Below are 14,681 nucleotides of genomic sequence, written 5' to 3' on the forward strand. Positions count from 1 at the left end.
CCAGCAAGAAAATCTTGTGAATCAGTTTTGTCACACAAATCTTTTACTCCTAGCAGACAGTCTTTTTCTGGATCCACGTCAACCGATAGACTGGGTCGAGATCAAGATTTGATCAAATCTTTAGTAAACAAAAAGTTAAAAGAGCAGGAAGCTGCACAACAAGATCTAGTCAATGATTTACTCAAATTAAAGTCTGTCGACACTTCTTCACAAGTTGCACATCCTGTTTATCATCCTCCAAACCAAGAAGAACCCACTTTCTCCAACTCCTTCTGATTTTGAAACAACATCGGTGAATCACCAATTACTTGTTTTGAATAAACCACATAAAATCCGATGGAGGAAGCTTAAAGCTGACATCGCTTCTGAGGAAAACATCCCCAGAAGAAATATTTTTAGAAAAAAGTATTGTGATGAAGAAAAGCTAGCCATATATGCCGAATGGAAAGCTTTTGTAGAACAATACCAATTTGAAATATCTTTCTTTGATTTTATTGAAAAACATTTTGAAACAAAAAATAAAGTTACGGTTGTTACCAAAGAAAATTGGGTTAAGGAAGACAAAACTTTGATTTCCTCCAGTCATCCTCCCAAAGAAACTATTTTGATTTCCACTGGTAATACCAACATCCCCGCAACCCCTTTCAAAATTCCAAAAGAAGATTCTGGTTTTAAACCTGTCATTGAACAGAACAATTTTACAAACCAAAGTCTTCATACTATTGGAAAACAGTTAGACAAAATCGAAACCAAAATCGACAAATTGTCTCAACCAATTTCTTCTCCAAAAGAAAAACCTTTAGTAAATTTTACTGATACTGCTTCAAGTTCCATTGCTTTAAAATCCATGACTACTTTACAAAAAATTGATCATATGCTCACTGAGCTCAAAAAAGAGAAAGTTGTTAATGTTTTGCAAAACAATGATGTTTCTGTCGAAGAAGAAAATACTTCTGATTCTTCTCAGGACACGGAAACTAGTTCTGCTATCCAAAATATTGAAAATATTTTTCAAAACATTGATCTTCAACCAACTTTTGATTTAAAACGTATTCGTACTCATCCGGTCAACCCTACTTCTCTCACAAAAAACTGGTATCCCAGGCCAACTCCTCCTGACCTTCAATTTGAAGAACGAAATATTCAAAATCAATTTTCGGTTTCAGCCGACAAACTTTATGAGTGGAACATAGATGGCTTATCCGAACAAGAACTTTTGAACAAACTTCAACACATGTCCATGGTTGCTAATAGCTACATTTCAAATCACAATTTTACACAAACACAAATCGTTGATCTTCTCGTCACTGGTTTCACTGGAATGCTTCATTCTTGGTGGGAGAAGCACTTAACTTCTCAGTCCAGAGATGAAATACGCTTTGCGGTCAAAAAAGATGAGGAAGGATTTCCCATTTTTGACGAAACGATAGGACAGGGAATACCCGACGGAGTAAATACTTTACTTTATACGATTATAGAACACTTTATAGGAACACCCAGCAACGTTACTACGCGTATTCACGACCAACTGAGTAATTTAAGGTGTCCAACCTTAAGTGATTTCAGATGGTATAAAGATGTTTTCATATCCAGAGTTATGCTTCGGGAAGATAGTAATCAACCTTTTTGGAAAGAAAAATTTATCAATGGTTTACCCAATCTTTTTGCTCACAAAATTCGAAATGTTTTAGTAAATGAAGAAGGTGTCATACCTTATCATACCCTTACTTATGGTAACATAGTTAATGTTATTCAAAAGGAAGGATTGAAAATGTGTATCGACATGAAGATTTCAAAACAAGTTCATAAAGATAAATCTATTGCTAAATACGAACTTGGAACATTTTGTGAACAATACGGTTTACCTCCAATCGCTCCTTCGAGTAAAAAGAAAAAAGCCCAACAAACCAGCAAGTTTTCTAAACATCAATCCAGATTTTATAAAAACAAAAGATCTTCCAACAAACCTTTTCAGACAAATAAATTTTATGAAAAACCATCTTCAAACAAAAAACCTTTTAGAAAGTCTAAAAAGGATTTTCAAAATAAAAAGGGAAAGTGTTATAAGTGTGGTAAATTTGGTCATTATGCAAATGAATGCAAGGTTAAAAAGGTTATTAACCAACTAAAAATCTCTGAAGAAGAGAAGGTTCAACTTATCCAGGCTTTAGAAATTAGAAATACCGACTCTAGTCAATCTGACAAAAATCCCGATTTTTCCGTCTCCGATTCTAGCAGTTCTAGCGACGTCTCCTCGCCAAACATTAAGTTTGGGTGCACGGACACTTGTTGTAACAAAATTTCAGTGCTTAATAAGCAAGAAGAACAAGAAGAGTTTTTAATAGAATTAATTAGTAAAGTCGATGATCCTGATTTAAAATCTTTTTATTTGAAAAAACTCAAAAATTTGATTTCTTCTCATGAACCTGGCACTAGTCAAATTTCTTCTCAAAAGATTTCTCTCAGTACCACTTTGGAACGTTTTAATAAATCCAAAAAGGAGATCACCCTCAAAGATTTGCAAAAAGAAGTTAATCAAATCAAATCGGAAATTAAGTTTTTAAAATCCGAAAATACCGACATTCGTTCACAACTCAGTAGAGTACGTACGCAAGAACTCGTCCAAGAACAAAATGGTTCTTCCTCAAATTCCGATTCCGACGCTCACTCGACTAAATCTTCTTCTTCAAAAGAACTTGTTTTAAGTCTTTTAGACAAAATAAGAATTCGAAAATGGTATTCTAAAGTTACGATAGTAATCGGAGATTTTCATTTAGAAACCATCGCTTTAATTGATTCAGGTGCAGATTTAAATTGCATTCAAGAAGGATTAATACCTACTAAATATTTTCACAAGTCTACGGAAACACTTAGCGCTGCAAATCAATCCCCGATGAAATTAAAATATGAAATTCCCAAAGCCCATGTTTGTCAACAAAATATTTGTTTTAAAACTCCATTTGTTTTAATCAAAAATATTTCTGATCCAGTTATTTTGGGACTCCCTTTCATTGCATTAATTTATCCTTTCAAAGTTCATCACAACTGTATTTCTACCAAGGTTTTTGGCCAAAAAATTACTTTTGAATTTTGCATGGAAACAGATCTTAAAAAGTTAAAACAACTTCAAAAAGATAATGTTTCAAAAACTCTCAACCAGATTACTGCAAAATCCCAACAAATTGCTTTTTTACAGGAAGAAATTCTTCACAAAAGAATTGAAGAACAATTAACAAACAAATCTTTATTAGATTCTATTTGCCAGTTTTCTGATAAGCTTACTAAAGAAATTTGTTCCGATCTTCCAAATGCTTTTTGGCACAGAAAACAACATATTGTTAAACTACCTTATATTAAAGATTTTATTGAGTCAAAAATCCCCACAAAAGCACGACCAATTCAAATGAATCAAGAAGTTTTAGAGTTTTGTAAAACTGAAATTAATCAACTTTTAGAAAAAGGAATTATCCGTAAAAGCAAATCTCCATGGTCATGCCCTGCTTTTTATGTCCAGAAAAACGCAGAATTAGAACGCGGTGCTCCACGACTGGTTATCAACTACAAACCATTGAATGATGTTTTAGAATGGATCCGATATCCAATTCCTAACAAAAGAGACTTGATAAAGAGACTTTCTCAGGCAACTGTTTTTTCTAAATTTGATATGAAATCAGGCTTTTGGCAAATTCAAATTCATGAATCTGATAAATACAAAACTGCTTTTGTAACTCCTTTCGGACATTATGAGTGGAATGTAATGCCTTTCGGCTTGAAAAATGCACCAAGTGAATTTCAAAATATCATGAATGAAATTTTTAATCAATACAGCCATTTTTCGATTGTTTATATTGATGATGTATTAATTTTCTCAAAATCAATAGAAGAGCATTGGAAGCATTTGCATGCATTTGTTAGGATCATTAGGTCCAATGGGTTAGTTGTTTCGGCATCTAAGATTAAGTTATTTCAAACCAGAGTTAGATTTTTAGGTTACCATATTTACAGGTCTACCATTCAACCAATAGATCGAGTCATCCAGTTTGCTGATAAATTTCCAGATCAAATTCTTGATAAAACCCAGCTTCAAAGATTCCTTGGATCTCTCAATTATGTTTCAGAATTTTATCCTCATCTGCGTCAACAATGTAAGCCCTTGTTTGATCGTCTCAAGGAAAATCCTCCATCATGGTCACAAAATCATACTTCCATTGTCAAACAGATCAAAAATCATGTCAAGACTTTGCCTTGCCTTGGCATTCCAACTCCCGGCTCTCTCAAAATAGTCGAAACCGACGCATCTGAAATCGGTTATGGAGGTATCCTTAAACAAAAAATTTCTTCCGAAGCTCCTGAACAAATTGTTCGTTTCCATTCAGGAGTTTGGAATTCTGCTCAAGCTAATTATAGTACTATTAAAAAAGAGATTTTATCTATTGTATTATGTATTAGCAAATTCCAAGATGATTTATTAAATCAAAAATTTTTAGTTCGTGTTGATTGCAAATCTGCAAAACATGTTTTACAAAAAGATGTTCAAAATATTGCATCAAAACAAATTTTTGCACGCTGGCAAGCCATATTAAGTATTTTTGATTTTGATATTGAATACATTAAAGGCAGCCAGAATTGCATCCCAGATTTTCTAACCAGAGAATTTTTGCAGGGGAAGAATGGGTACTAATCCTACTCAGCAACGAAGGCTCCCAGCCACCCTTACCCAAACCCCAGCACCAGTAAAACAAGAGTCTATTCCCGACTCTTCATCGGCCCTCGCCATTACAAACAGATTTACTCCCTTAGGATCAACAGTAGGAAATATCCGACCAAATTACCAAACGGCCTTAGCCACCCCTTATGATCCTTACTCATCAGTTCGTTCTCCAGCTCCCTCACAACCAAAAACACCTAGCTATGCTAAAACATCACCATATGTCCAGAACCCTCATTCTGAAAAGCTTTTTAACATTCCTCTTCATATTAACAAAAACCAACCCCCAGAGCGCATTGCCAAATTACTCCTTCCACCAAATTTTCATTTCTTACCAACTGAATCCTATAAAAGCCTAAAATATTACCAGGCTATCCTTTCAGAAACAGAAAGCATTGCTATTAAGCCAATTTACAGTACCACTCACCAAAACAAAATATTGTATCATTCACTCCATATTGGAAAATTCCTTACCGAACTCGAATGGGGAATTCCCCTTTTTCACACAAAACCCCTTCATACTCAGCATGTTCTCATCCCAAACAATCATTACAATTACTATGATTATATCCAAGCATGGACCAACATTTTTCTCCACCAGACAGAAGACTTTAGTCATTCATGGTTCATAACTTTTGATAAGAATTTCAGATTGCGGTTTCCTGCATGGTTTCCAGATTGGTGGGCTTCCCATGGCCCAAGCTCTTCCATCATTCCAGATGACCTTCGTCATGTTCTCACAAACAACTTCCAGCCCAGTTTTGACAGAAGTCGTTTCGACAACAGAGTTACTATTTTTTCACTGCTCATGGCCAAGTACAAGATCCCATGGATTCTCAAATGGAACTTTGAAATGGACACCAGTGGTATTTACAGAACCAGATGGGTAAAATGGTGGGATAAATTCAACCACCAAAAAATTATTGATCTTGTAAAAGTGGAATTTCCCCAGGCATCTTTTCAGGCACTGCCAATCAAAGTTTCATCTTCGTCCTCACAAGCTTTGCCAGTTCATCAGCAATTTCCTGAATTACCAAAAGCTCAGGAACCAGTTCAGTCCTTATCAGACATTAGTCCATCTTCCTCCCTCAAAGGAATTTCCAAGTCAGCCAAGTCCTCCAGTTCAAAGAAAGAAAAAACTACCCAACTGCTGGATATGGCTCATCTGCTAATGGCGGAAGCAGCATTGCTGCAAAAGAAAAAAGGTTCAGACTCAGATTCAGATAATTCTGATGCCTCGTCTCAGCTTCCCGCCAAATGGGCTGATCAAGCAGATTTTCAAGATGCCCAGGACCCATTTGATATCTGAAAAGCAATATTTGCCCATGTGATTATGTCAGCCCAGCAACATCATCAGCAGTAGCTGCTTTCATATCTTCCGTAAAAACCGAAGCATTATTCTTCAAATAGTGAAAAACAAAAAGGTCACTATTCACAATAGTGAAAACAAAAATGTCACTATTCACAATAACAAAAAGGTCACTATTCACAATAGTGAAAACAAAAATGTCACTATTCACAATAGTGAAAAACAAAAAGGTCACTATTCTTTTAACTTTTGTAAAAGAATCAAAGCATCTTCACTATTCATTCACCTTTTGTAAAAGTATCATCGTGACTCCACAGTAGAGATCCATCAGTCAGACAGCTTTGCCAGCCTTCTCTTCTCGACCAGCGAGATTCCCGGATCAAATTGGCATTCTTCAACCATTCTCCTCCCTCTATAAAAGAGGAACTCATCTTCAGAAGAAGCATATAAGTTTTTAACTTCAAAAACTCAGTTCAATATTATCTCTCTGAGATTATTCAAACACTTGTAATACAAATATATTATTCAGGATGCCTGCGAGCTCCATCTATTTGTTTACTTGTTTCATCTGCCATTAGGCAATACCTGTTTGTTATCTGCATTGCAGTAAGTTTTCAATAAAACTTATTTTCCAAATATACTTGCATCATTACGTTTAATTCATTATTTTGATATGCTACTCTGTCTTAATATGTTTTATTTCTGCACTTTAAATTATATGGACGGCTATGCCTCCTGCTGCTATTTTATGATTTACTTCCGCACTTTATATTCTATGGCTGGCTTTGCCGCCTGTTGTTAGTTCCGCCCCATTTGGTATCAGAGCCAAGTGGTTGGTAATTGCATTAGCATCTATCTAATCTGTTCATTGCTATTCACATACTTGTATCTTATCTGCATTTCTTAATCGTCGGTCCTCAGTTCTTCTTTCTTCCAGCCAAACAGTAAGACGTGGTCCAAACAATAAGTCCCAGGAGAGGCATGAGCGGAGCGCATGAGCGGGGGAAGAGTCTAGACATACGAGGAAGGTGAATCTTTTAAGTTTTGCATATAGTATACTTGTTTTGTGCATTTCATGAGTAGATTATTTAGATCTAGTTCAATGGCCAGCACTAGCTCTAGATCCACCTTAGGAACTATACCTGACATTGTCAATGAAGAACAAAAATTGGATTTTCAAACAGACGAAAGTATTGATTTTTCCGACTGGAACATTCCAAAAGTTTCAACCCAAAATATTTACAAGAAAAAATGGTCTTTGACCTCTTTTAAATCCGAACATCACGTCAAAACAGTTGAGAAGGCTTATGCTCTTAGCAAAGAACATGAGACTTGTCAATTATTTTCTCCAGAACAAATCAAAGCGCATCGCAAAAACGGTCATAACTATCTTCACATTGGTTTAGTTCAAATCGCTGTTAAACCTTTAACACGAAAAGGTCTTAATACGTCTATTCTTTTATGTCTTCGTGACGCCCGATTTACTGATTTTAACGATAGTATTCTTGGAATGATTGAATCAAGTCTTTATAACGGACCTATCCATTTTGATTGTTTTCCAGATCTCACAATAAGTCTTTCAGACCCACATGTTTTAAAAGCTCTTACTCTTAATATCAAAACCTCCGGGTACCAAGTCCTGGAAGGAACACAACCTTTGGCACTTATTTTTAGAGTTTATTACAAAGTCACTGGCACAAACATGAATTTTCAAGCTTTGAACAAAAGTCCTCGCGACCACACTCTTTTAATCCAAACAACCCAAGAAAGCGCAAACATTAGAGTACCAAGAACCATTAGGTGGTCAGACATCAGTCTCCCCTCAGATTGGTGTTTAATTAATGAAAGTAAGCCGGTTTCCGTCCAAAACAGCCTCGTTAATCTTGACAACATTGAACAATATTTTGATGGCACAGTTAAAATCAATTTTGATCGTCCAGCAAGAAAATCTTGTGAATCAGTTTTGTCACACAAATCTTTTACTCCTAGCAGACAGTCTTTTTCTGGATCCACGTCAACCGATAGACTGGGTCGAGATCAAGATTTGATCAAATCTTTAGTAAACAAAAAGTTAAAAGAGCAGGAAGCTGCACAACAAGATCTAGTCAATGATTTACTCAAATTAAAGTCTGTCGACACTTCTTCACAAGTTGCACATCCTGTTTATCATCCTCCAAACCAAGAAGAACCCACTTCTCCAACTCCTTCTGATTTTGAAACAACATCGGTGAATCACCAATTACTTGTTTTGAATAAACCACATAAAATCCGATGGAGGAAGCTTAAAGCTGACATCGCTTCTGAGGAAAACATCCCCAGAAGAAATATTTTTAGAAAAAAGTATTGTGATGAAGAAAAGCTAGCCATATATGCCGAATGGAAAGCTTTTGTAGAACAATACCAATTTGAAATATCTTTCTTTGATTTTATTGAAAAACATTTTGAAACAAAAAATAAAGTTACGGTTGTTACCAAAGAAAATTGGGTTAAGGAAGACAAAACTTTGATTTCCTCCAGTCATCCTCCCAAAGAAACTATTTTGATTTCCACTGGTAATACCAACATCCCCGCAACCCCTTTCAAAATTCCAAAAGAAGATTCTGGTTTTAAACCTGTCATTGAACAGAACAATTTTACAAACCAAAGTCTTCATACTATTGGAAAACAGTTAGACAAAATCGAAACCAAAATCGACAAATTGTCTCAACCAATTTCTTCTCCAAAAGAAAAACCTTTAGTAAATTTTACTGATACTGCTTCAAGTTCCACTGCTTTAAAATCCATGACTACTTTACAAAAAATTGATCATATGCTCACTGAGCTCAAAAAAGAGAAAGTTGTTAATGTTTTGCAAAACAATGATGTTTCTGTCGAAGAAGAAAATACTTCTGATTCTTCTCAGGACACGGAAACTAGTTCTGCTATCCAAAATATTGAAAATATTTTTCAAAACATTGATCTTCAACCAACTTTTGATTTAAAACGTATTCGTACTCATCCGGTCAACCCTACTTCTCTCACAAAAAACTGGTATCCCAGGCCAACTCCTCCTGACCTTCAATTTGAAGAACGAAATATTCAAAATCAATTTTCGGTTTCAGCCGACAAACTTTATGAGTGGAACATAGATGGCTTATCCGAACAAGAACTTTTGAACAAACTTCAACACATGTCCATGGTTGCTAATAGCTACATTTCAAATCACAATTTTACACAAACACAAATCGTTGATCTTCTCGTCACTGGTTTCACTGGAATGCTTCATTCTTGGTGGGAGAAGCACTTAACTTCTCAGTCCAGAGATGAAATACGCTTTGCGGTCAAAAAAGATGAGGAAGGATTTCCCATTTTTGACGAAACGATAGGACAGGGAATACCCGACGGAGTAAATACTTTACTTTATACGATTATAGAACACTTTATAGGAACACCCAGCAACGTTACTACGCGTATTCACGACCAACTGAGTAATTTAAGGTGTCCAACCTTAAGTGATTTCAGATGGTATAAAGATGTTTTCATATCCAGAGTTATGCTTCGGGAAGATAGTAATCAACCTTTTTGGAAAGAAAAATTTATCAATGGTTTACCCAATCTTTTTGCTCACAAAATTCGAAATGTTTTAGTAAATGAAGAAGGTGTCATACCTTATCATACCCTTACTTATGGTAACATAGTTAATGTTATTCAAAAGGAAGGATTGAAAATGTGTATCGACATGAAGATTTCAAAACAAGTTCATAAAGATAAATCTATTGCTAAATACGAACTTGGAACATTTTGTGAACAATACGGTTTACCTCCAATCGCTCCTTCGAGTAAAAAGAAAAAAGCCCAACAAACCAGCAAGTTTTCTAAACATCAATCCAGATTTTATAAAAACAAAAGATCTTCCAACAAACCTTTTCAGACAAATAAATTTTATGAAAAACCATCTTCAAACAAAAAACCTTTTAGAAAGTCTAAAAAGGATTTTCAAAATAAAAAGGGAAAGTGTTATAAGTGTGGTAAATTTGGTCATTATGCAAATGAATGCAAGGTTAAAAAGGTTATTAACCAACTAAAAATCTCTGAAGAAGAGAAGGTTCAACTTATCCAGGCTTTAGAAATTAGAAATACCGACTCTAGTCAATCTGACAAAAATCCCGATTTTTCCGTCTCCGATTCTAGCAGTTCTAGCGACGTCTCCTCGCCAAACATTAAGTTTGGGTGCACGGACACTTGTTGTAACAAAATTTCAGTGCTTAATAAGCAAGAAGAACAAGAAGAGTTTTTAATAGAATTAATTAGTAAAGTCGATGATCCTGATTTAAAATCTTTTTATTTGAAAAAACTCAAAAATTTGATTTCTTCTCATGAACCTGGCACTAGTCAAATTTCTTCTCAAAAGATTTCTCTCAGTACCACTTTGGAACGTTTTAATAAATCCAAAAAGGAGATCACCCTCAAAGATTTGCAAAAAGAAGTTAATCAAATCAAATCGGAAATTAAGTTTTTAAAATCCGAAAATACCGACATTCGTTCACAACTCAGTAGAGTACGTACGCAAGAACTCGTCCAAGAACAAAATGGTTCTTCCTCAAATTCCGATTCCGACGCTCACTCGACTAAATCTTCTTCTTCAAAAGAACTTGTTTTAAGTCTTTTAGACAAAATAAGAATTCGAAAATGGTATTCTAAAGTTACGATAGTAATCGGAGATTTTCATTTAGAAACCATCGCTTTAATTGATTCAGGTGCAGATTTAAATTGCATTCAAGAAGGATTAATACCTACTAAATATTTTCACAAGTCTACGGAAACACTTAGCGCTGCAAATCAATCCCCGATGAAATTAAAATATGAAATTCCCAAAGCCCATGTTTGTCAACAAAATATTTGTTTTAAAACTCCATTTGTTTTAATCAAAAATATTTCTGATCCAGTTATTTTGGGACTCCCTTTCATTGCATTAATTTATCCTTTCAAAGTTCATCACAACTGTATTTCTACCAAGGTTTTTGGCCAAAAAATTACTTTTGAATTTTGCATGGAAACAGATCTTAAAAAGTTAAAACAACTTCAAAAAGATAATGTTTCAAAAACTCTCAACCAGATTACTGCAAAATCCCAACAAATTGCTTTTTTACAGGAAGAAATTCTTCACAAAAGAATTGAAGAACAATTAACAAACAAATCTTTATTAGATTCTATTTGCCAGTTTTCTGATAAGCTTACTAAAGAAATTTGTTCCGATCTTCCAAATGCTTTTTGGCACAGAAAACAACATATTGTTAAACTACCTTATATTAAAGATTTTATTGAGTCAAAAATCCCCACAAAAGCACGACCAATTCAAATGAATCAAGAAGTTTTAGAGTTTTGTAAAACTGAAATTAATCAACTTTTAGAAAAAGGAATTATCCGTAAAAGCAAATCTCCATGGTCATGCCCTGCTTTTTATGTCCAGAAAAACGCAGAATTAGAACGCGGTGCTCCACGACTGGTTATCAACTACAAACCATTGAATGATGTTTTAGAATGGATCCGATATCCAATTCCTAACAAAAGAGACTTGATAAAGAGACTTTCTCAGGCAACTGTTTTTTCTAAATTTGATATGAAATCAGGCTTTTGGCAAATTCAAATTCATGAATCTGATAAATACAAAACTGCTTTTGTAACTCCTTTCGGACATTATGAGTGGAATGTAATGCCTTTCGGCTTGAAAAATGCACCAAGTGAATTTCAAAATATCATGAATGAAATTTTTAATCAATACAGCCATTTTTCGATTGTTTATATTGATGATGTATTAATTTTCTCAAAATCAATAGAAGAGCATTGGAAGCATTTGCATGCATTTGTTAGGATCATTAGGTCCAATGGGTTAGTTGTTTCGGCATCTAAGATTAAGTTATTTCAAACCAGAGTTAGATTTTTAGGTTACCATATTTACAGGTCTACCATTCAACCAATAGATCGAGTCATCCAGTTTGCTGATAAATTTCCAGATCAAATTCTTGATAAAACCCAGCTTCAAAGATTCCTTGGATCTCTCAATTATGTTTCAGAATTTTATCCTCATCTGCGTCAACAATGTAAGCCCTTGTTTGATCGTCTCAAGGAAAATCCTCCATCATGGTCACAAAATCATACTTCCATTGTCAAACAGATCAAAAATCATGTCAAGACTTTGCCTTGCCTTGGCATTCCAACTCCCGGCTCTCTCAAAATAGTCGAAACCGACGCATCTGAAATCGGTTATGGAGGTATCCTTAAACAAAAAATTTCTTCCGAAGCTCCTGAACAAATTGTTCGTTTCCATTCAGGAGTTTGGAATTCTGCTCAAGCTAATTATAGTACTATTAAAAAAGAGATTTTATCTATTGTATTATGTATTAGCAAATTCCAAGATGATTTATTAAATCAAAAATTTTTAGTTCGTGTTGATTGCAAATCTGCAAAACATGTTTTACAAAAAGATGTTCAAAATATTGCATCAAAACAAATTTTTGCACGCTGGCAAGCCATATTAAGTATTTTTGATTTTGATATTGAATACATTAAAGGCAGCCAGAATTGCATCCCAGATTTTCTAACCAGAGAATTTTTGCAGGGGAAGAATGGGTACTAATCCTACTCAGCAACGAAGGCTCCCAGCCACCCTTACCCAAACCCCAGCACCAGTAAAACAAGAGTCTATTCCCGACTCTTCATCGGCCCTCGCCATTACAAACAGATTTACTCCCTTAGGATCAACAGTAGGAAATATCCGACCAAATTACCAAACGGCCTTAGCCACCCCTTATGATCCTTACTCATCAGTTCGTTCTCCAGCTCCCTCACAACCAAAAACACCTAGCTATGCTAAAACATCACCATATGTCCAGAACCCTCATTCTGAAAAGCTTTTTAACATTCCTCTTCATATTAACAAAAACCAACCCCCGGAGCGCATTGCCAAATTACTCCTTCCACCAAATTTTCATTTCTTACCAACTGAATCCTATAAAAGCCTAAAATATTACCAGGCTATCCTTTCAGAAACAGAAAGCATTGCTATTAAGCCAATTTACAGTACCACTCACCAAAACAAAATATTGTATCATTCACTCCATATTGGAAAATTCCTTACCGAACTCGAATGGGGAATTCCCCTTTTTCACACAAAACCCCTTCATACTCAGCATGTTCTCATCCCAAACAATCATTACAATTACTATGATTATATCCAAGCATGGACCAACATTTTTCTCCACCAGACAGAAGACTTTAGTCATTCATGGTTCATAACTTTTGATAAGAATTTCAGATTGCGGTTTCCTGCATGGTTTCCAGATTGGTGGGCTTCCCATGGCCCAAGCTCTTCCATCATTCCAGATGACCTTCGTCATGTTCTCACAAACAACTTCCAGCCCAGTTTTGACAGAAGTCGTTTCGACAACAGAGTTACTATTTTTTCACTGCTCATGGCCAAGTACAAGATTCCATGGATTCTCAAATGGAACTTTGAAATGGACACCAGTGGTATTTACAGAACCAGATGGGTAAAATGGTGGGATAAATTCAACCACCAAAAAATTATTGATCTTGTAAAAGTGGAATTTCCCCAGGCATCTTTTCAGGCACTGCCAATCAAAGTTTCATCTTCGTCCTCACAAGCTTTGCCAGTTCATCAGCAATTTCCTGAATTACCAAAAGCTCAGGAACCAGTTCAGTCCTTATCAGACATTAGTCCATCTTCCTCCCTCAAAGGAATTTCCAAGTCAGCCAAGTCCTCCAGTTCAAAGAAAGAAAAAACTACCCAACTGCTGGATATGGCTCATCTGCTAATGGCGGAAGCAGCATTGCTGCAAAAGAAAAAAGGTTCAGACTCAGATTCAGATAATTCTGATGCCTCGTCTCAGCTTCCCGCCAAATGGGCTGATCAAGCAGATTTTCAAGATGCCCAGGACCCATTTGATATCTGAAAAGCAATATTTGCCCATGTGATTATGTCAGCCCAGCAACATCATCAGCAGTAGCTGCTTTCATATCTTCCGTAAAAACCGAAGCATTATTCTTCAAATAGTGAAAAACAAAAAGGTCACTATTCACAATAGTGAAAACAAAAATGTCACTATTCACAATAACAAAAAGGTCACTATTCACAATAGTGAAAACAAAAATGTCACTATTCACAATAGTGAAAAACAAAAAGGTCACTATTCTTTTAACTTTTGTAAAAGAATCAAAGCATCTTCACTATTCATTCACCTTTTGTAAAAGTATCATCGTGACTCCACAGTAGAGATCCATCAGTCAGACAGCTTTGCCAGCCTTCTCTTCTCGACCAGCGAGATTCCCGGATCAAATTGGCATTCTTCAACCATTCTCCTCCCTCTATAAAAGAGGAACTCATCTTCAGAAGAAGCATATAAGTTTTTAACTTCAAAAGCTCAGTTCAATATTATCTCTCTGAGATTATTCAAACACTTGTAATACAAATATATTATTCAGGATGCCTGCGAGCTCCATCTATTTGTTTACTTGTTTCATCTGCCATTAGGCAATACCTGTTTGTTATCTGCATTGCAGTAAGTTTTCAATAAAACTTATTTTCCAAATATACTTGCATCATTACGTTTAATTCATTATTTTGATATGCTACTCTGTCTTAATATGTTTTATTTCTGCACTTTA

At 35.3% G+C, this 14,681-nt stretch overlaps 2 protein-coding genes across 3 annotated transcripts; both read left to right on the forward strand.

Moving 5' to 3' along the window:
• The first annotated feature begins 4,593 nt into the window (after positions 1-4,593).
• Positions 4,594-6,263, forward strand: LOC148695824 (uncharacterized). Its single transcript, XM_088697816.1, has 2 exons — positions 4,594-6,132; positions 6,187-6,263. Exon 1 carries the CDS (start codon positions 4,671-4,673, stop codon positions 6,015-6,017), a length of 1,347 nt encoding a protein of 448 aa, XP_088553942.1. The 5' UTR covers positions 4,594-4,670; the 3' UTR covers positions 6,018-6,132; positions 6,187-6,263.
• Positions 6,264-6,490: 227 nt separating this feature from the next.
• On the forward strand, positions 6,491-14,215 carry LOC148695825 (uncharacterized). Of its 2 annotated transcripts, XR_015964322.1 has the most exons (3): positions 6,491-7,045; positions 12,616-14,084; positions 14,139-14,215. XR_015964322.1 is itself a non-coding variant. In XM_088697174.1 (2 exons), the coding sequence occupies exons 1-2, from the start codon at positions 6,999-7,001 to the stop codon at positions 13,967-13,969; spliced, it is 1,401 nt and encodes a 466-aa protein (XP_088553300.1). In that variant the 5' UTR covers positions 6,491-6,998; the 3' UTR covers positions 13,970-14,215. The 2 variants fall into 2 exon arrangements, 1 of the variants encoding a protein (XP_088553300.1); XM_088697174.1 differs by having other exon boundaries at positions 12,616-14,215.
• The last annotated feature ends 466 nt before the right edge of the window (positions 14,216-14,681 follow it).

The sequence above is a fragment of the Pyrus communis genome, chromosome 7, assembly GCF_041283825.1.
Source record: "Pyrus communis isolate YQ-2024b chromosome 7, ASM4128382v1, whole genome shotgun sequence".
Taxonomy (NCBI): Eukaryota; Viridiplantae; Streptophyta; class Magnoliopsida; order Rosales; family Rosaceae; genus Pyrus; species Pyrus communis.

What these genes read in the sequence shown, in the direction of transcription:
- LOC148695825 (XM_088697174.1), top strand. Translation starts at nt 6,999, where the DNA reads ATGAGCGGAGCGCATGAGCGGGGGAAGAGTCTAGACATACGAGGAAG. An exon ending in AGTCTAGACATACGAGGAAG is followed by an intron (nt 7,046 to 12,615) that starts GTGAATCTTTTA and finishes GAATTTTTGCAG; the next exon opens with GGGAAGAATGGGTACTAATC.
- LOC148695824 (XM_088697816.1), top strand. Translation starts at nt 4,671, where the DNA reads ATGGGTACTAATCCTACTCAGCAACGAAGGCTCCCAGCCACCCTTACC.